The following is a 22,865-nucleotide window of genomic DNA, read 5'->3' on the forward strand; positions in this document are numbered from 1 at the left end:
AATCAAAATAAGTAGGCTACTTTGATTTGGAGCTTAAAATTAAGGTGCTGGTTAAATCCAGTGATAGGCAACTTGCAAGCGATAATGAGATGCAGGAAGTATAGAGTTCAGATTCTCTGCCCGAGCCCAAACTTGACCCCTTGATCATGCACTTAAAATAAAAACAGGGGAATTAACTTTGAGCAAGTTTGGAGGAAAGTCGGAGGTATGGAACCATTTTAAACAAGTCGTTGGCAGTGACAACATATGCGTTGGCTTTGTCGAGTGCATTAAGTGCGTAGGTGTACGCATCCTGTTAGGGCATGCTGAACAGCATCAGACCAACACCCCTCTTGAAATGCTGATTCAGATGATGAAACATTGTGACATAAATGAAGAACACAACATACTGTACCTATTCTGGATTATTCTTATCATTACAATTTTGCATTAAAATGGTTGAAATGGTCAAGATACAGATGGCTATATGCCGTTACACTCCAAAAAATTGTAATCACCTCAATGCATCAATCAAGACCAACTCAAATGTGAATCCTCAGTTACTGGACACTGTCCCGGCTGTAAGCTAATACATCTTGGCAACAATCTGTTGAAAGGAGGACAGGGAACTGGACCCGGTGCAGCATGTGATACACAGAGCTTTGATCATCATGTGAGCGACTCCAAGGCGGTCAGTTGGCTTTGACATGTGGAACAATCCGGGGCGTTTTGTGTTTTGACTGCCGTTTTCTCCAACCCTGACATCTCTTTATCCAGTCGACACACTGACTGTCTTGTTTCAGAGGGATAGGGTTGTCTGGTAGATATGAACCATGAAATGGCCAAACAGAGAGAACTGGTACTTGGATGACAACAGTAATTGGTTCTTTGACCAATTGTTTGACCGTGAGTCGGTAAATGGTTGGCTGGCATAAAATGAAGGCAACCCACCTCACCTGAGATAAAGAGCACCTCTACCGACGTCAGAAGAAATGATTACACTTGAAATATAATAGGGTTATTAAGCTTTAGGGAAAACGAGCAGCCACGCTACATCACACAGCAAGGGCCCGGTATTTAATGAGTGAGGCGATTGTTTAAACCGCCGTTTAACTACATTGATAATGAGATGAAATACATCAGGATTCAGCTCAGCAGGCAACTGATTGTTCAAACACGTCATACATTCGCTTCAGTAACTAACCAGAGGGGCATGTCACACTTTCAGAAAAACAAACAAAAAACATTTCTGAGTTTTTACAAGTTGGGAAAAGTAGAGAAAAACAGCCCAATACCTCACAATCAGGTCCTGATAATTGAGAAAATAACTCACGGGTTCCGAATTGCAATCCAATTATACTTGTGTGTTATCACACAGTGCTGATGTTAACAAAAAGCTTTAAAAATCTTGAATAAATTCTTAGATTTAGTTGTCACCTATTATTAGCGAGTGCATTAATCCCAATGTCATTGTCACCAGTCAATCAATCTGAGTGACAGTTCCAAAATCTAGTGCTTTGAATTTTAGCAGCAGGGCCGCACTTCAGGTTGCAGATGGAAAACAAATTGTGCCTTTAATGTGTAATTTTACTGAACTCTCTATGTGCAGCAAAACTGTTGGAAAATTAGAAAGGTTAGGTAAATACATTCTCATTTATCATAATAGTAATTTTTCAAGTGAAAAGACATATGCAAAATTCAGCAGTGGTTGACTCGCTTGTTCATGAACAAAATGTGCAAAACGACACAAACATAATTAACCTTTTTACAGAAAAAGCAATAAGTCAATTTGATGGCCTTGCCTTCAGCAAGACATTCAGATATGTGAGTGCCTCAAAGCTCTACTGTCTGCTTTCTGCTGTCAATCATTCATTTCCAAATGGAAAATAATCTTAAAAATACACTGGAGGAAAAGAACAAAACCTTAATGAAAAATGTACTGTGCTTCGGGCCAAACCATCAAACCATGTGTAGTCCAAGATTTATTTTTGTAAGAGTGCAACTGCTTACAACATTAAATTAAATCACCAGAGCTGCAATATAGTTTTACTGCAGGAAAGTAGAGCACAGCATGTTCTAGGAAACATTACGTCTTATGCATCAGCTCAGAATAAATAAATCTCTCTGCTATGCAAGGCACGCAGCTCCTGTGCAGTTTTTGGCTTAACTGTTCATTCATTGTCTCATTAAATACTTTTATGTCAACACAAAGAACTTACGAAACACTTCTGTTTGCATACCTGCAGGAGGAAAACGACACATTGTGACTAATGCTGAATGGTGCTGATATCTGAAGATGTTTTACAAAATGACAGGTGAGGAGTTATGGAGGCGGAGAGAGAGTAATGAGAAGACACTGTGAATACAAGCTTTTGTTCACTGTGGAACAGTTCGGCCTGGTTTACTGATTGTGTCACAACATTCCCGTCATAGCGAGAGAAGAAGGCAGGATTGGAAACATAAGGCGGGTTCAGCTCTTCCTGGAAGACCAAGACAATAAACATGTCCCACTGCTATAGCAGCTTTCTATCTTTATGTCACTGTGTCTTGTATGGAGAGAGAGAGAAATGGTTGAAACCTTGCTAGTGTTTTTTTTTGTCTTGGTTTCAAAGTGCAGACAATAGGCAATGTGGCTGGCAAGGGCAGGGCAGCACAGTTGCGTGATTAGTGCATTCCTCACCACTCCACCCCACCCGGTGCACCAGCACACACACACAGTCAATGGACGAGCTCACAGCAAACAATAACAGTTCCCTTCTAGCCATCTCTAAAGGGCTGATTCAACGCATCGCTGCATCCCCGTATTTACATACAAATAAGAAAGAGGATGTGGATAGTTATTGCTGCCTGCCCACCCGCCCCCTCCTCTGCGTGCCTGCACGTCTCTGGTTATTTGCCAGATTTCCTCCTTTAAAAACCCCAAAAAGAAGCTGTGGGGATGTCAGATTAGGAAAGCCACTCGGTTCCCTGAGGGCTATTAGAGCTCTAGATAAGCCCTTAACCTGGATAAGACAACACAAAGAAGATAAGAATGACAAATGACTGAGGACTTCAGATACCAGCCAGCATCACTGCCTTGGAACATATAGGTGTGTGATGACAGCAGCAGGGGAAAATAGACTTTTAAATAAAGGTTTGTGCATGCCAACTTCTTCCTGTGAGAAGAATAAATCAGGGCTCATCCACACTGCCCCTGAGGCAAAAAAGCCTGCATCTCTGTTGTGTCTGTTGCTCTATTGTAGCAGGTAGATTCACAGCATGCTCATCCCACTGCTCCCTTTTCTTAAGTCTAGCCTGATGAGAGGATCACCCCAGAAATTTGCAGTAAACTCTGTGGGGCTTTCAGAAGCAGCCTGAGAATCTGAAAAAATCTGAGAAAGCAGAGAAGAAGAGCGTCAGAGTGAACTCCCACCCGTGAGCAAAGCTCTGTTTGTTATTCATGAGAATGCTGGCTCTCTGCGTGAGACTCTGGGAAAATTATACTGTGGGTCTGTACAAATTAACTGCTTTTCTCCAGCGGTGGTCAGAAATGGCTGCCGTCAATTCACAGACTTCCACGACCCTGCGCCCTGCTGTGGCTTATCTTGCTCAGCAGAGTAAAGAGAAGAAAATGGGATGGAGGGTGAGTATGTGAGAGGAGGGAGAGACAGAAAAAATAGGGAAAGCAAGAGATTGAGCGGGGGAATTAGTTCAATTAGATATCCTTGGAAGAAGCCCAACCGCTCATCAGGGCATGGGGGGGAAAGATGGACAAAGAGTGCAAAGCAAAAGAATGTGCATTCAGGCATGTCCTCCGGCCGAACCCAAGCTCGTTGAGCCCAAACTTGATTGCAAAAAACGATTTGAAAGAAATATATTTCCCTTTATGATGTTATGAAGTTACGGTGTTATTTATGCATTGCTACCCTGCACAGAACATTCACGCTCTAGTCTAAAATGTGAAAGCCAATGCCTACTTAGAGGCGCTAAGATATTCACACACCTGTAACATATCTATATAACCACAGACAGCTGATTGCACCCTCTTAATTTTCCAAGACTAAAGCTCTTTATCTGCTTTTTGAAGCATCACTTGGGAAAAATGGCAGTTCTAAGCTTCAAGTGAGAGAGAGCGGCAGAGCTTTGCATGCAAATGAGGAACCTGGTTGAAAAACACGGCCAGATTAATTGAAAGTGCCTCTCTCCCGAACAGCTCACAGCATGTCCTAAACCAACACTTAGACATGTCACAACATCCCTGATGCCTGCTGGAAATAATAATCCAGAATTTAAATAACACAGCAGCTAGTGACTTGCAAGTTTGTCTCGTCCACAAAATCATCCTTCTGACAAAAGACTGGCAGTATATCAACGTAGGCCAATCGATCCCCTTTAGAAATCATTCACCACTGAGGCAGTTGTGGATTTTCATGGCAGGGTTAGGAGGACGGCAGCATCATAGATACACAACCCTCACCGTTTCATCCTCCTCCCTCCTGCGCAGAAAGAAACGCTGAATCCCCACCTAAACGGAGGGAGGAGAAGCATCAAAGTAGAGGGTGAACACTTTCTCAACAAGGACAGGCCTCCCATTAACTCTGAGTGAGTGGGAGGAGGGTGGACTTGCGATAAAGATGGCTAGGAGTGCCACCTATTGTGTGTATTTTAGGCAAGCTTGTTACTCAGCAGCATTACTGAAACACCAAGACATATCCTTTGAATCCTCCAAGAGATGGGATGAGAACAGAAAGTCTGGAACACACAAGGATAAGCCTGATAGTCAGCATGTGATTGGCTGCTTCTTTAGGCTGTGCCGCCACAATAATCACGCTAATGTTCATGAATGTGCCACAGGTCCCAGAGGAGCTCGACTTCCCGGCACTGACATCAGAAGCACTGCTCTGCCTCACGTACTCTTCCCGTTTAAAGACATTTTTTTTTTTCAAATTAAAAGTAATAAAAACTGATATTTCAAAAAGAGTGACATTCTAGTTCTTTGTTTCATCAATTTTCTTGACCGTTTCTACTGTGATGTGTTTTCCCTTGTATTTTCTTTTAATGGGTGGCAATCTTTTCTCTAGGTATGGTGAAGGGTATGCGATAATGTGGGGCTATTTTAATTTCAAAGGCCAAGGGAACTTTATCAGGACGCATAGTATCCTGGATCCATGAAATAACTGCCCTTTAAAAATAAAAATCTGTCTGCCTCTATGGGAAATTAACATTGGAGTGTCTATACTTATGCCCCCTGTATTTTAAGGAAGAACATTTATTTATTTACGATACATTATTCATTCACAAAGAAAATTTGTGTTCTCAAAGGTTGGATATTTCCTAATTTTTCAATTAAATACTCATGAGCAGCACTGTAAGTTTACAACAACTCCTTAAAGTTAAAAAAGTTGTTGATGAATGGATTTTTGTCCAGATGTTTGCCAGCACCTTTCCACTTTTCAACCGGTCTATCTGATAAACTAGACAGCTAAAAATAAAAATAAAGTGCAATGGATAAACACCAGCCAGAGATTTTTCATTGTTGCAACCCAATAATTGTTTGTAGTGATGACTTATAACTGATCTATGAAGGGTGAATCATTTCTAAAGCATGCCTTTTTAGAAAAAAATACCTGTTTATTTATATGAAAATGTGCAAAAGCAACCAAACTACTAAAACACAACTTGACTGACTGATATTGCCAATAGCTTCCAGATAAATCACTTGTATTTGGTTCTGTGCCAGCATCATATTTAGTATCTCTGAAAAAAGTGTGTTTTTGTTTGCACATGTAATGTAGGTTGGGAGGTGCGTTGTGGAGTGCACCTTGCCTGCTTGCCGAGTAACACAATACACCGATATACAGTATCGGAAACCGTTGAAGCATGTTTTACATTCCAGCAGAAGAGAGGCTGGACTATTGTGTACAGAGGCCATTGTTTTTGTCCACTGGCAGACACCAAACCAGACCATGAGTCATGCTAAGTACAGTCTGAACTCCCCCACCAGCAGCTAACAGCATGGGCTGGAAAGGTTACAGCCCATTCATCACACAGACTTTGAATCAGCTCTAAATTCAAGTCCGGTTCTACTTTTACAGTACTTTGACATGACAGATGACACAAGTACATGAGCTTGAAAAACTGGTTTACAGTAGAAAAGCATGCAGTATGTAAATAGTGTTTCCTACCAAGACAAGTGAAACCGTGAGAAAATGAGAAATTCAATTCCACTTGTCACTCTGGGTATATCACATGGTTGCTCTCCTGTAAGCTGTAGAAATTGATTCATGTTTAATGTTTAAAGGTTGGTTATTCCTTACAGTGTAACTACCTCCTGTCCTGGTAGAGGAACAATGAAGGATGTTATCTACATAAAAGGTACCAGCAAAAAGGCATTATTAAACAATCTACTTGGACAATGAACAATCAAACAATGAAAGCCTCAAATGGAAGTGACAGGCAGCTGGAAAATGTTGACCTACAACAGCCAGGAATGCACACAGCACTCCCATGATGAATTATCATGCTCTGTAATAAAGGGACAAGAAGCAAAAGATGTAGGCTGTTTGTAGGGCCAGTGAAGTATTTGTTCACTGCTGTTTAGGAGGCTGTGTTATCTCAATGTAATGCATAAAATGGTAAACTGGAAGAATGCCACTTTTTACTAATTACTGCAGTTTTTCACATGCAAAATAATCTGATTCAGAACCCAAAACTCAAGACTCAATCTCCACAAACAAACTACCTTGTAACTCCAGAGGTCAGGGCATTTTCTAAACCTTTTCATCTTAGGCAGCCTTTAGCCCCAGGCCAAATCGCTCTCACCAAACAAACCTATTTTAGGGTTGCCAAAACAGAACCATTTCTTATCTAATACCTCAAAACTAATCACTTGGGTTATGGATCTTGTTGGTAGCAAGCCATAGCATCATAGGAGCAGCACTTATGTTAATGTACAGCCTCAATCCAGGAAAAAAAAAGGTTAAATTGTGTGTACACACATAAGTAATTCCATTTTCTTTCACACAATGGTAGCAATTTGTAGTGCAGTGTTTTCAAAAAGCTTTGAGGCCCAATAATCACATCTTGAAGAGACTGCATAGGCCCAATCTAAAGTGCCTCAACTTGGTGATGCTCCCTTCTGTGGCTCCACTTTCTGATAAGGCGGGTGTATTTGGAGGTAAACATCCTGCGTGGTGCGACTTGAAAGTCAGATAAAGAATTGTCAGGCTTTTTTTTTTCCATCCATTGTGACAATCATGAAGTTGTTGCACTGCAGAAGCACCCTGTTTACATTCAGTAACGTCTCCAAAGAGGGGGAACAATTCCCTCTGTCCTCTAGATGATGGTGGGCCCACAAGTGTTTGCACTTGATTGTGCAACCTTTCAGGCTGACGTGAGGAAGATAAATCCAGCCCAGTGGACAGATAGAGCTGGTGACACCGGGCCATTCATCCTGCCCTTGACAGCTTCACATTTGGCTACTGGACTAACGGTGAAAAAGGGGAGGAAGGAGAAAAAATAGAGCTCAGGAGAAAAGAGAGAGGAGAGGGCACACAGGCCACACACACACAGCTATACCTCATGTTTACTTATGAGCTTGAAGCCTGAAATGTTTGAACGCAAACAAATATGGATCCATGCAGGATCGAGGATCTGATTTACTAATGTGCTGAGGACGGCGGGATTTTTAGTAGAATCGGAGAAGGAGAAAACAAAAGGGAAAAAAGGAAAATAAACCGTATGTATTCACACAGGCCAAATACCAGACGAAAGATGACATACAGAAAGAAAGGGACCAGACAAAAATACAAACAAGGAAGTGGTGGTGAAGTAAGAAAAGCAGGCAATCATCCAGGTTGGCTCGTGATGAAAATCCAATCTGTCATGCTGACCTGAGAAGTTTCACTGGCTATGAATCTTTCAGGAGGCCGTAAGCGCCACGGGCCACCGAGGAGAGAGGGATACAAGACACTGCTATGATAAATATGACCGCTCGGCTTCTCTTTCTTTGAACATGAAGGCATGGCTCAATGTCTGTCCATTCAACTTTCACTTATGGGTTTGGACACAGGTTTGGGGTCAGACAGCAACAGGGAAAAAAACAAACATTTTGCTATTAAGTGAGGGGGGAAAAGGAGAAAAACACAGAGAAATAAATTCTGAGAATAAATTAAAAAACTGCAAATATTCCAATTCTCATCCTGAGGTATGGGGTATTAGCATATTTATCATTGCTCATTCACTCAAAGTCTTGTAACAGGTTGTTCTCTTACATTGCAGATCTGATGAGCTGCTCATGTCTGTGTCTCCTCTTCTCACTTACTGTGAAGATACCAGAAAGCCAAAGTAGATCTGTTGATACTGTGTATTGTTTAAATGATACATTTGAATCTTCAAATCATCACAACTAATACTTAGCATGATGCAAGCAAGACAGGGTGCTTATGTGGCAAAGATCAGAGTAAACACAAATCCAAGTGTCTAGTTCCTGCTCTGTGCCTTGACCTTCCCTTTCTTACGTGACAGGCATCTTAAATTAATTTATTGCAGTCAGGCACCATCAGTGTGGGAGGGCAAAGAGCATGTTGTATTGCAGAGAGCTAGACAACAGTGGCAATAGATATTTTCAGCCGCAATATTGAACACCTTTCACTTTGAACAAAGGAAATCAGACAAGCAAAATGCAGTATTTAGCATCAGTCTGTCTGTCTGTCCTGCATCCCTGTGTGCATGCCTAAACCCTACAGTTTGTTTGAAAATGGGTTGTCAATAACATGAAGGGCATTCTAGTGTCATAACCCCTGATGACCTGACTATCAAGGTGAGGTTAACACCCACATATCAGGGAAGTCATTACAACAACATATGCTGCAATACAAAAGGAAAACACCGCAAAGGTTAATATGAGTCACACAATACTTGCTCAAAAACACGGTTAGCAGCTGATGATCCATTAGGGCATCATCACATGGGGGAAGCGGAAAGGCCACGCAGTGATGCGGATCTTGTTTGGTTGTTGTTGGATAGGTCTTAGACCAGCAACACCGACACAGTTTGCAGTGTTGGCATATCCAACAGAGTACAAGATTTCACAAACTCAAAAGAAAAAGCTGAAAACACGAAAAGGACAGAGAGTCACTGAAAGCCAAGATTTGGCAAATAATAGTCAAATGTCTGATGCAACAACATCCTCAGGATCCTCTCTATGTGCTGCATTGTATTGGTCTTAGCAACACATAAGCCACACGTTTTTGTTTGTTGTTGTTTTGTTGTTTGTTAGCAATTTGGCAATATCAGTGTGGCCATGATGTTGTAGATTTCCAGTTAGTCTTCCCCAGCAGCTGCAGTAGCAGCATATGCTAGCAGACAGTTGTCCGTGTCCGACCGCAAAAAAACAACAACATAAACATCGGCCACTGCCCTCGGTGAAACTGGCCTCTTTGACTGCCATCGTCCTATTAGGACGATGGCAGTCAAAGAGGCCAGTTGCATTTATCTCATTTGAAATCCAGTCTGCTGGTGTTTAGAAGCAAAGCAATGAAAAACACATCATTGTCCTGACACTCTGTTTGCACTGTACTGTATCAGTGTCCACAGGGTGTGCCTGGTTATGGTTGTATTTGTCTACATGTTGCTAGAGCACCATGTTTACTCCACATCTCCATATCTCAATTTAACCTGAGGTCTCATGGCGTCATAATGTAACTATAAAGCTTCTTTTATGGTTCTGCGAAGGCTCCATGCAGAGCTTTCGCCATAGCCTACACAAGCGGCCTGGTGTTTATACCTGTGCGCTTGTGTGTGCGTCAAGCCGGCATGTGTGTGGGGAGTGGGTGGTAGAGCGGTCTGCGGGGGTACGCCGTCGATTCGACGCAGAAGCATAAAAACGGCTTTAAGTCACTGATGAACTGGGACTGAAATCACGCCATCACATTCACTCATACACTATTCCCCAATATCATAAACACTCAGTACTGTACTCGATTAGTGAGCAGTTAATTAAGATTTCAGACACTTATCATTTTACATGTAATGAGGCATTCAACCCTCAGGAGCAGATGGTGAAGATGTGGGATTTTTAGTTCATATTATTTTGAAATTAGATGGACACACAGATAAAATGTCATACTCAATCTCACTTGCAAACCTGCACAATAACACTGCAGTGTACGGTATGTTAAATATTTAATGGTTTAATTGCTTCTGTCAGACAACTGTTGCTAGCTAGGACTACAATACACGGCACACCTTCACATCCTTTCTGTGGAAGTTGGTCATTTACTTTGGCTATTCTAAACACATGCAACAGAGCAGATGTGTTGGTCAAACTCACGATAACTGGAAGGAGCTAGTACATCAGGTATTTCTCAGACAGAATATATTACCCTCAGACTTCCCAGTACATTTAATGGTTGTCTCCATACAAATGATGTAATACTATGAAGAGCAGATGAAAACGCAGTGTTTCCAGAACTTGCTGCCTTATGCAAGTATTTAACTACACAATGTAAAAGTACATTTAAATGTCAATTTGATGTCCAATGCTCAGTGCTTTCATAGCTTATATTTGACTGTTTTTAATACTAAAAATTATATATATATATATATATATTATAAAAGCAGGGTTTCCCAAGAAAGGGATTAGCAGGGGTGGTAAGCAGAGTTGTATAGTAACGAAGTAGAACTACTTCACTACTGTACTTATGTACTCTACTGGAGTATTATTTTTTTCTCCTACTTCCACTTTTGAGTACATATTTTCGATGGGATGGATATATAAAGCTGTACTGAAATGATTTCACGAGAGGAAATTAATGTACATGTATTACACGTTTGTATTATACAAAAATGTCTCAAAACAAAGTGCCAAAAGTAATTTGGCAGCAAGAGAGAACTGGGATGAGAAAACAAAGCATTGTGTAGGTGGTACAGTATAAGATCCCTACCTCCAGTGTTGTATGTCAAGTAGCACACTGCCTTGGTAAACCCAATACAGACACCAGTACATGCACAAACACAGACACTCGAGCTTCAAGGCATGAGCCTGATAATAGGTAGGCCCTTCTCCCGACTATAGCAGGTTTCAGGCTCCTTTGTTGGGATGAAAAGCTTAAAGATCAAGGCTTTGTGCGTTTGGCAGTTTAGAGCCACATATTTAATCCATTTCAAGGGTTCAACTGCATTCCTGGGCCGTTTCACTGAGCTGCGTTTTCAATACTGTGTCCTTTTGAAGTGCAACTTTCTGTGGCCTATGTGCAATTTCAAACAGCCACTGGGATACAATCCTGTACATCTACCTAATATTCAGGCTGGTCTATCTAAAGTCTAAATCATTCCACTTGTGTTGAAAATATTTTCACTTTGGCCTAAATTGCCAAATAAATCCTATTTGTTTTCATTCAAGGTCAACACATGTGCCAAGAGCACCACTGAAGCTCAGTACTGAAATATTTTTCTCAGTTCAGTTTGTGTTTGGCCTTCTCCATGGTAAGAAACGAGAAGTAAAATTGTCAAGCAAAACACTGGCGGGACAAAAACATTCTGTTCAGCCAACATTCCTCCGTCTGAGTCTTTCAATTTGCCTCTTAACCGACAGGAGGAAAGTGCTGTTTGTTCATCCTTCCTCAAAAGCAGCTTTTGGTTACACATGTGTCTGATAACCGTGGCGCTTATCAGGAGAAAACAGTGTGAGCAAAATCCATGGTGACATAACACACAGAGGCAGTGCGTGAAACCTGTTAGACTGAAGACAAAATCTGTCTGTTGGTGTGCATTCACTCATACAAATATAACTGAGGCTTATTGTCCCTCATGCAATAAAACGGCAGAGTGAGCAGAGGACTGTGGCTGCGTCAGATATGAAATATCAGACAGCACTGGTTTTGATATGGAAGAAAACATTTTTTTTTAGAAATTGCATTAGTTGAGGATTGTAGGAGAAAATAATCTCATTTATAACGTGAATCAATATCTTCCAATTTATACATTAAATATATTGACTGGCCTTGTAGTCATGTTATAATTTATGGTCAGATAATAACTTGGTTAGTTACTGATGCCTCCGTTCCACAATACAATTGAAGAGTCCTGCTAAAAGGTTTGAGTAAATTTTTGCTGTTAAGACATATTACTATAGTAAAAGTATACTTTTAACTTTACTTTTAACATTGTTGAATTGTTACTTGTACTTAATTCAACAGTAGCACATGTAGACATGAGCAATGCAGTCAGCAAACTTTCTCATTGTCTCATGTCATTTGTAAGAGGAAGTTATTTTTTTATTTCATAAAGGTACAAAGTCTTGCTTTAAAAAGATCCTTCTTAAAAAAAAAAAAGAAAATCTGAATTCTTCCCCCATTGACTGACAGAGCACAGACGACAGTGTTCAGAAGTGTGAAAAACAGGCATACCAAACAGAACAGAGTGGGAAAATGGAGACTGGGGTCCAAGTAATTCTACTTTAATGAATACAAACAGATCGGCTCCCAAATGATTTATCATGCAGAGTGGCCTGTTTAGGGCTGACTCCCAAATTCCCCACAGTCATCAGCAAACACACAGGAATGTGCGACAAATAGGTTGCACATTACAGACGCACAAAATCACTACACACACTCACCAACTCCTCTAATCCACAACTCTCTTGCTTAACACCCCCTGCCGCGTGTGTTTGTGTGTTTGTGTGTTTGCGTGCTGTCAAACTAGCAAGACGCCCGGCGGCTAAGCAGAGAAAGTTCCCCAACAACCACACAACGGAGGGAGACTTATTTCCAAACAGCGGAAGCATGAAACTGATTATCGCTTATCTCTGCATGCCTCCATAAACTTTTAGGATTAAAATCCCAAACACTAAATTTCTATAAACTGCATGTCAGTTACCACAACACACACACCAGATCGTGTTAATGTTCAGAGCGTGAATGCTGGTAATGAGGAAGAAAAATATGAAAAGGGAATAATGATAGAGGCTCGGGTAACGCAGAAATTAACTTAAACAAAAAGGTGTGAACATTTCTGAGTGAGGATGGTTTGACTTGAACTTCCACGGCAAAACAATGGCCAGAATCCAGGTTCAGACGAGGATGAGGCTATTCACTCTGACACTGTTTTGCGCTTGCAGAGAAAACAGTCAAAGTGGATTTGGTTAAATATTTACATTGGTTATGTAACACACGGGGTTCAACCAGTTTATTCAGCACGGACTTTACAACATCTGACTGATGCAAATTCCACAGGATCAATCACTTCTGCTCTATTTACGGACTTATTTTAGAATTTCAAGTTGACACCAATACAACAATAGTTTAAGTGCTGATATTATGCTTTTTGGCTTTTTCCCTTTCCTTTATTGTGTTGTATATCTTTTTTGTGCACTTTATAGGTTTACAAAGTGAAAAAGCCCAAAGTCTACCCCAAAGGGACTTACCATCTCCAACAGGAAACACTGTTCACAAACTGTTCCAAACAGCTCTATTGTAGTCCCGCCTTTAATTCTGTGACGACACACGTTATAATGCTCGCCTAGCTGCTAGCGTGGCACGCCCTCATACTCTGCAACTGACTGCAAGGTAGCAGTGCTGATCTAGCTACTGTCAGACTGATCTCATGAATTGGCGTATGTATGAAACGCCAATTTGTATTCCGTTTTTGCGTGTTATCCAGACGCATAATCGCATTTTTGCGTGTATATCAACACAAATCGGCCGCCATTGACTTACATTGCGAATCAATTTCTGTTAAGGAGGTAGGTTGGGGTGGCGGATGGGTAAAACACAGGACTTTCACCCGGGAGAGCCGGGTTCGTGCACAGCGCGTGGCGATTTTTGTTACTAAAGCCTTTCCCTGTGGCGATTTTTCAGCCGTTTTTTGCTGTTTTATTTTTTAAGTTTTTGATTTTAATAAGCCTTACCCAATGTTTCTTTCCTAAACCCAACCATTTGTTGTCCTAAGCGTGTTTTTGTCGTTATTTTCCATGTTTTTGTCACTGTTTTGATACTAAAGCCTTTCCCTGTGTTCTTTTCCTAAACCCAACCTTTTTTTTTTTTAAACAGGCGTGTGACGTTCTCGCGATAGTACGTTGCGTTCTCGCGATAACGCGCAACGTGTCAAGGCCACGTGGTGGGTATGTTTACATCAGCTGTATACAGCGTGTATCATACACGTGGATAGCTGAAAATGCATTCAATAACACGCCATTTGGCTTTATGAAAGTGGCGTATATATTTAGGCAAAGTCATGATGCCATGTTGCTACTGTGCATGTGTGACTCCCAACAAAGATGGAATAGAAGTGCAATGCCTCAATCTGTAGCTAAAACAGAGAGCTCAACACACGGGGTGAAAAGAGGAGCTGCAGCAATGTGCAGTACAACAAAAATATGGTGTTTTCTGAAAATGAAACCACATAACCCTAATCCGGTACAACCTCTAAATACAATTATGAACCTGAAAATGAGCATAATATGAGCACTTTAATTGATGACAGACTTTGATTTTTCCTGGATATTTACACAGTCGGCAGTTAAAGATTAGCCACAAAGACAGCAATTGTGTCACTCAGGCAGCAGCAGGGAGGTGAGTAATGTCTCCTGCAGAGTCCTGATGCATCTGCCCTCACAGACAGCAACATTTTAGTGGTCGTCCATGCTGAAGTCGGCTACATTACTCTCAGTTGACCAGAGTTTTGGGATAAAGCACACTGAGATCTGAGAGTGCATAACTCTCTGAGAGAAAATCTGAGAGGATGTATTAAGGGACAAAAGCGGAGAGAGCGAGGCTGCCCTGCAAGCACAACAGGCCGGGCTTGCCCTCACTTCTTCATGAGACGTTTGCATGCAACGTCAGTGCTCGGAGGCAGTGCAGGTTTTTGCATGACTGTGCATTCCTGCGCATGCCGTGCAGGAGGCAACGTTGTTCTGCAGTAATGATCTACAGTCTGTTCCGAAGAGTTCCTGAATGGCCATAACTAAAGAGCAGTGACCTGGATTAAAAAAAAAAAAAAAAAAGACTTTGGACTTCATGTGCAAATAACAGAAAGACTCAACTGTAAATATCAATCAGAAAAGACTGGTTCGTCTAATACTACTCCACCACCGTCACCAAAGCTAATTTGATAGGTATAAAATAGATTATGATCAAGATAAAGATATTTATTATTCTTTGTGTCAACGGACAAACTGCAGCTCAGTCTGTTTCAAACTTTCAGTTAACTTCCATTAGAAAAACCTTTTAGTAAAATTATTAAACATTTATAAAAAAAACAAAATGTCATATTTAATAATGATGTAGTACTGAACACTAATGCTTTTGCAAGAAGGTCAAATTGACAGAAAGAAGTGCTTGAAAGGGTTCCATGAGTCCAAGACATTTAAATCATGAACATCTCTAAAACTGTAGGTACATTGTTTTCATCCAAAAACAAACGAGCTGGGTGTCTTTTGAAACTTCTCAATACAAATACCGCAGTTTCAGCAATGATAAATAACAAAACAACCTTTACTTACCTTACTTTGAGGTATGCAACACATGTATGTATAAAACCCTCTATCATGGTATTTGCGATATTGACTTAACATCATACATTTTCGGGAAAGTCAGTTGAGAAAATGATAAAATTGTAGAAAAAATAACCAAACCAGAATGTATTTTCTGGTGAGGTAAATACTACAAATCAACGTATTTCATCACATTGATGCAAAAATCATCCACATGAATCCAATTCTACAGCAGTAGCACGTGCTCATTGATTAGCAAAATGAGCAACGTTTTGGTAGTTGACTGTTTGTGATATTCTGTGCTACAGACACACTCGATTTGAAGTAATGAGGTATTGAGTTGGTTCACTTGTCGCTAACTCGCTAGCGATTGTAACATTTCTCTCTCACAGCCTCTTTAGCTCTAATCCAGTGATCTGATGCCATCTGACAGCATCGTGGACGCTCACCTAGTCAGGGGTCGCTTTAATGGGAACGGAAGTTTATGTAACATTCCTACAACCTGGACAATACCACGTGCCACGGCCTATTAGAAGGGCGCTGCGTGTTTTATGAGGTGCTGAGAGACCCCGAGAAACCCGTGTGGAAAGGGGCTGAGTTGGTAAAGACTTCATTGCAGAAGCAGACAACACAATCTCTTTCTTTCCCTTTTTTCTCCTCCTTTGGAATTCCCTTAAATTTCACAGAACAGCTCAACTGGGACTTTTATTTCCATTAGTCACCCCTTTGAAGCGTTTCCAGTGACAGTGGCCCTGGTAAACAATCCAGAGTTCACTCCAGTAAGTCAACCATACAAAATGTTCTTCTTGGGAACTGGTGCTTCTGGCTTGGGAAACTTCACTTTGAGAAACACGTTTTAATTAAAGAGTTTTAGCATTCCTGTTGTTCAACTAACAAGTGAAAAGAAGGAAACACAACACCCTGCCTAAATAGCTCCTTGCTTACCTAAGTCGACGATAAAATCCCTGTGGTATTTACTGTGATGATGTGACCTTTTTTGGAGAAGGTTTTAACAGCAAATGCAACCACATGCAAATTAACATTCTTGTATTCTTTTGCACAGCTGTGAATTAAGAGCCTAATAATATTTGATAAACAACTTTGAGGATTTTTAGGTATAGCGAGTAACAAAACGTAGGATTCGTGTAGTGACAAAAGTCACAGTTTATTTCATGTTTTTCGGGCAGTATAGAGAATGCAACTTACATTTCCACTGTCAGTTTGTTTTCATGGAACAAAAAAAAGGAAAGAACTGGACCAAAATACAACTTTTAAACACCTGAAGAAACCTGTTAAAATAGAGAAAGAGGCGTCTACTTTAAGGTATGGACCAATGTGGCTAAAGAGTAAATATGTGGACTGTCTGGCTTTGCCAGACTTTCTTCCACAGCACTGCGGAGCTGCGGAGGAGGGTCTGGCTAGTCCACACAGCATTCCGGGATGGGAGAAAAACATGCTCTGGTTTATTGGCATTTCTGTAAACCAATCAAAATCGTCATGGGCGGCGCTAAGCGCTGCATGAAGTCCCGGTGCCGCTGGAAAATAGCCTCGGGAAGGAACTTGATTTGGTGGAACGTGTACATTCAAAAGTTGTTTTAGTCATGCAACAGAAAACTCAGATTGGACAGATAGTCTTGCTAACTGTCTGGATTTGCCCTGCAGAGATCTGAGGAGCAGTTAACCATAGTCCTCAGAAATCCACCGGAGTTTAGAATTCCAACACAAAGGAAGCGTTAAGTAACGGAAATCTGGTTGAAAAAAAGGACATACGGCAACGGGGCAATCCCGGAAGTGGAAGGTCGTGGATATAGACTAATATGTGGGTAATCTACTGTATATTCAGAAATTAGAGGGTGCTTGTAAAGCAGCAGCAGTAGTAGTAGTGAAGAAATAAGTTTAGTTTCTCACAAATCTGTGGTTGCTCTTGTTGGAGAGGCAACTAAAACACACACACATTAGTGCTCATTTCATTAAACCAGTGTCAAACCATGAGTGTCAAACCATGCATTCTCTGCAACTGCATTGGGGTAAAACAGGATCTAATGTTGTCTAAACTCTGCTCTCAGCTTGCCCCAAACACACAGCACAAATCGAGCAGAAACAAATGCGGGCACAAACAAAGCAGGGGGCATTAGCTGAGCAGCCAGTTAAGAGTTTAAGAGAGCAGATGCAAAGAGCCTCATTTATCCAAGTAAGTTGATTGAGAACAATTACTCATTTGCAACGATGACCTATCACTCATTCACACAGTTACACATTCATATCTGGAAGCTGCCCAGTTCAACCACAGTCTGATCTGCTGGCCACTGGAGTGGTTGGGGTTAAGGGCCTTGCTCAAGGGCACCTCAGTGGTGGTAATGAGCGAGGGACAAGCGGTGCTCTTTCACTTTCCCCACCCAGATTTTATCCCGTTGGTCTGGGGATTAACCTATAGGCCACCACTGCCCTATATGATGCACATTGTCCTACACATACCCTAAAATGGCCTGAAACAGGGATATCTGTATGTAAAAAAAAATTATTAAAATTGAGCTTTCATTTGCTATACATGAATCAAAAAAAATAATGATGTAAAACAATCAAGGAAAGACATTTTTTGCTTTAAATGTGGTTTGCACTGAGTAAAATTGAAGCATTGAATTGGCAAACCAACTCCCTTTTCCCTTTTATTACTCCCTTCAGTAGCTTTAAGGTAGTTAAAGTCATACTTTTTCACACTTTCTGACAGTAACACATCCTATATCTCCCCGTTTTTAATGGCTGCACACCATCATCAAACATAAATATAATATTCTATTCACATCTTGCACATAATCTTGAAAAGGTTTTCCCTAAATTCAGTTTGTCACATGTTTGGCTTCTTTGGCATCTCCACTAGAACTTAAAATAAACGGCAGAGTTTGGCTGCAAAGCATACGTTCATACTGACGGACTTACTAGTGGTGTTTAAGAGGTTAAGATAAGGTGAGGTTTGTATAAAACATAAAACTTATTAATAAAAGGATCAGGTTAGACAAGGAGCCCTCTTGTCTGCCATGTCCTCCTCTCACCAGAGTGTTAACTGCCTGAGCGCTCGGCACAGTATCGCATGTTAAACCTGTTGACCTCTTCAATGACGCTGCAGACAAATAGCTCCACCAGCAGCCTACAGAAGCGTCTGTGGGGCAGAACCACCCATTCACATGAAACAAAGTTCACACTCCCTGAATGGAGCGTCTGACCACAGCTTCATAACTCACTAAGGTCGTAAAAAGCTGCACAATGAGCCATCAGACTACACACGGCGTGTCCTATGGGGAAAACATGCTTAAATCACAAAACATTTTCAGTTGACAACTCGAACCTCACAGAGATGCTCAAACTCTCTCCACACACGCACTCACTCGTTTCCACATTCCTCTGTTGCGTAAGCATGTCGTGAGCAGGTCAAAGGTCAGCATCAACAACAATGCCCTCCAGTTTGAGGCAGCGAGCAGGGTGAGAGAAAGGAGACACCTTCCTGGAGCACAGGAGGCGGTTTTGATTGATGCTGTGCAGTACTGTCTTTTCTCCAGTAAAGCAGGGAGCCTTTATCAGGCCATTATGGCCTCAACAGGCAGAAGATTGGGTTCCCCCGATGCTCTGAAATAGCTATTATGCTGCACAGAACGAACGGGGAGATAATCCCAGGCATCTCTTTTCACACCTGTCCACTCATATTCACATCACAAAGAGAGCTTGTGTGAAGGGAGTCTTCATTTGCATAGTTTGGTCCTCTTTATATGCAACAGGAGGAGAAAGGGAAACATTTGACAAAAGGAATAAATGTCTGCTTGGGTGCCAGATTTAGCATTTCTAGGTTTCTCTCTGATTTTCAAAGCTTGCGGAATCTCAGTTCACGAAGATCTGAGAGATAAAGCTTCCATTATTAAAGTGGGATGAGAAAACTCGAGCTTGTGTTATGTGTATTATTTAGTTCCAGTGTAGCTACAGTTAGCTAATCATGAATAATGTGATAGATAGTAAAGAAAATAGGGAAAACTGCCAGTTTTGTCTGACCAAAAGTCCAAAACCCAATGATACTCAATTTACTATCTTTGACTTTCACTTTCTTTTCAGCATATCATTATATTCCTTGTTTTCCTGACTTGCGCAAAGACATAATCGAGACACTCCAAAATGATAATGTGATAATTTACTAGTGGACATGTAAGCATACTCAATGTATCTCACAGATAGGGAGCTGACTCTGGGACACTTCTACAAACTGTACTAAGACCACAGCTCCAGTTGGGATCAGAGACTTCCTTTCTCTCTGCCTCACTCACACAAATCAGTTCACCACTTCATCAGATTACCTCCCACCCCAATAATAGTCTGTTCACCCACTTTACTACATAATCAGCTGCCTATGGGCTCGATCTAACATACCTGGCACAGCCCAGAGTGCTGAAGCCCAGTATTACAGCCTGGCTTGTGACCAGTTTTCAAACGGCTTTGCTCGGCACTGCTGAGCGCCTAATAACAGGATGTGGAGCGCCAACTGAAAAACTGGTCAAACTCCAAAGTTGTTTTGCCCTGAGGGCACCGTGTTCCGGGTGGCTATCAAATATAAGAGAAGGGAATACGGGAAGCGGCGTGGTTAATATGGAGAAACACCAATCCCGCCTTAGAAAAGCATTTTTTATTTTTTTTAAATGATTGTACATAATCACAGCACTGGCCATGAATGCTTGTTGGCAGGCACAGCTTCATATCAGAGTTCCTGCATGTGTCTGAACCACAGGAATTAGGCAAGAGTGCAAAATGATTTAAATTCAATAACAATGAATGCCTCAGCAACACACACACACACACACACACACACACACACACACACACACACACACACACACACACACACACACACACACACACACACACACACACACACACACACACACACACACACACACACACCACCAGCCGACAAGCCCTCCCTCCCTTTGTTTTGTCTCCCACTCCCCACCATCTGAGAGCTGCTTACATTTCTCTCGCAACAGAGGGTTGATTAAACCAGACACATGTATGGGAAGAATTTGGAGACATTTGGAAAACAAGTGCTTTTCTTTGATTTCAATTATTTATGGATTTACAACGTCAAGGAATAACATGTATTTTTCCAACCTGGTCCTAAGATGTTAAAAAGAAAGCCAAGAAACTTGTAGTTATAAAATAAAGAAGCCAAATTACCGCAGTACAAACTAACACTAAAATGGACATCCATATCAAATATAAGACTAAAATGCAACAATAAAACTAATAATTTGTCACCTTGCACCAAAGATAACCTGACCCCCATTTCCCTCTGCATGTGGACAACTTGATATTGAATAGAAAGCAGGTCAACTGTTGGGCTTCTTGCTACTTTATTTGCTTTACCTAACTTTATATGAAGACACACTAGTCGTGGTGTTATAGCCATGATTGATAAATATATGCACAACAATCATCTTTTGTTTGCCTGACCGAGACAGCAATGTGGGCCAATTATTTCAGCCGACGTTAGCTTATCACAAATCTATCGGTATCTGTGTATAAGTAATAAAAAATTGCAGGACAGGCAGTCCAAGTGAGTACTGGTAAATGAAGGATAATTGAATACATAAAGACCCATTAATCACTGGGGAGACAATCTAAAATGAATGTAAGGTTCTTAATACAAGCTTGTCCACACCACACACTACTTCTTTTAATGTTTTTCATAGCTCAGTTTTGTAACTCACATTTTTTTTGTCATCTCAGTTTTGTGTAACTTTAAGTTTGCGGTTTGTAATTCACCGTTACGTTTTAGAAACTCGTATTTAGTACTCAAAAGATTAGGATAAGATGATCAGCTCAAACTTAATCAACATCCATTTGTACTATAGTCGATTAATCATTTAAGTCACGTATCAAGTAAAAAAAAAGCCAAAGATTCACTCATGTGACGATTTGCTGCTTTTCTCTGTTTTACATTGTTGTAAAGTTAAAACATTTAGGTTTTTGACTTTTGGTTGGACAATATAAGCAACTTGGAGACATCATAATGGCCTTTGGTAACGTGTGATGACATGTGTCCCTCTTTAGTAACAATATAGACTAAACAACTGAAGTATTAATAGACAAACAAAAATTAAAGTAATTGTTTTATTTTTCTGCAGAATGTTCCACTCTACACTCTTACACACTTTGGTGATAACTCTTGACTCTTAAAAAGGGATTTTATAAAAAATGTTTATGTTATTTGTTACATTAAAAACAAATAGCAGCTGATAACTCAGCTAACCTTAACAGATTTTTTTGCAATATTGATATTGGCCCAGTAAAACGCGTTACTGTCTGTCTGTATGTAACTCCTGGGGTGTTCTGACTTTACAAGCAGCAAACATAGAAAACGCCTCTTTGCAATAGTTTTGACAGCCACCCTCGTTACATATCATCACACTTTGTGGCAGCAGGGTGAATAAGACAAAACTCCTTACTTAAAATCCAGTTCATCAAAAAATAATCCCCTATCCTGCTGAGGTGAAAATGTTGTGCAGGTGCTTTCCATGCAGGGGAATAAACATTTCACAGAAGTAGCATAAGCAGTTAACTGACTCACCTCGTTGGATGGTATGCTGACAACACCTGTTGATCTCCTTTTTTCCCTCAATTTCCTCTTCTCAATCTGCCCTTTCCCCTTCCTAGCACTGGGACCGGTGCTATTCTTCTCCTTGACTTTACTGGGTGATGGGCTTCCCTTGTCACTGTCATTGCAAGCCATGGGGCTGGAGTCCGGGGAAGCGCACTGAGGCTTCTCTGTCTGAGGCGGGGCCTTCTTCAGGTTGCTCCCCGGCGGTGAGGCTGTGGGGGAGGCAGGGAGGGCAGGGTAAGGGTGCTGCGTTTCCTCCTCGGGTCGCTTTAAAGCCGTGCCGGAGGAGGACCGAGCCACCGTGTAGGAGGAGGGGAGGCAGTTCCCAGCGGCGGTGGTTCGGTCAGGGTTGCCGTTATTGGTGAGCTCGGTGCCCGGTGGGGCGTTATGGCGGTTACTGTTGTTGTTGTTGTTTTTTTTGCTAGTGCTGTTTGGGTTGCCGGCCCCCAAGGGAGCACCAGTCGCTGCGGCTATGTCCCCCAGCATTTTGGCTCTCATTTTCTCACGTTTTGCCTTCCACTCCTCCAAAAAGTCTGTCGTGGCGTTTGACTTGAATCCGCCTGTGGCCATGATCCCTTTTTTTTTTTTTTTTTTTTTTTTTTTGATAAGTTGGTTAAAAATAACTTAAAAGTTGTTTTGAAGTTTCGGCTCTCGGCTCCCGTCGTCCTAATAGCACCGCATTCCTCAAGTGATTAACCGGGTGCTGTAGACAGGTAGGAGGAAAATAAAGTCACGACAAACAAAACTTGCTGTCTTTTATTTTTTTAATGTCTCTTAATT

At 41.2% G+C, this 22,865-nt stretch overlaps 1 protein-coding gene across 1 annotated transcript in view; it reads right to left on the bottom strand.

Moving 5' to 3' along the window:
• Positions 1-22,865, bottom strand: part of pawr (PRKC, apoptosis, WT1, regulator) — a 72,178-nt gene that overhangs the window by 48,942 nt on the left and 371 nt on the right. Inside the window, exon 2 of the mRNA XM_028571032.1 lies at positions 22,056-22,788. Coding sequence (XP_028426833.1) covers positions 22,056-22,655 — 600 coding nt within the window. The 5' untranslated portion in view covers positions 22,656-22,788. The remainder of the gene's footprint in view (positions 1-22,055; positions 22,789-22,865) is intronic.

This window comes from Perca flavescens, chromosome 23 (assembly GCF_004354835.1).
Source record: "Perca flavescens isolate YP-PL-M2 chromosome 23, PFLA_1.0, whole genome shotgun sequence".
Lineage (NCBI taxonomy): Eukaryota > Metazoa > Chordata > Actinopteri > Perciformes > Percidae > Perca > Perca flavescens.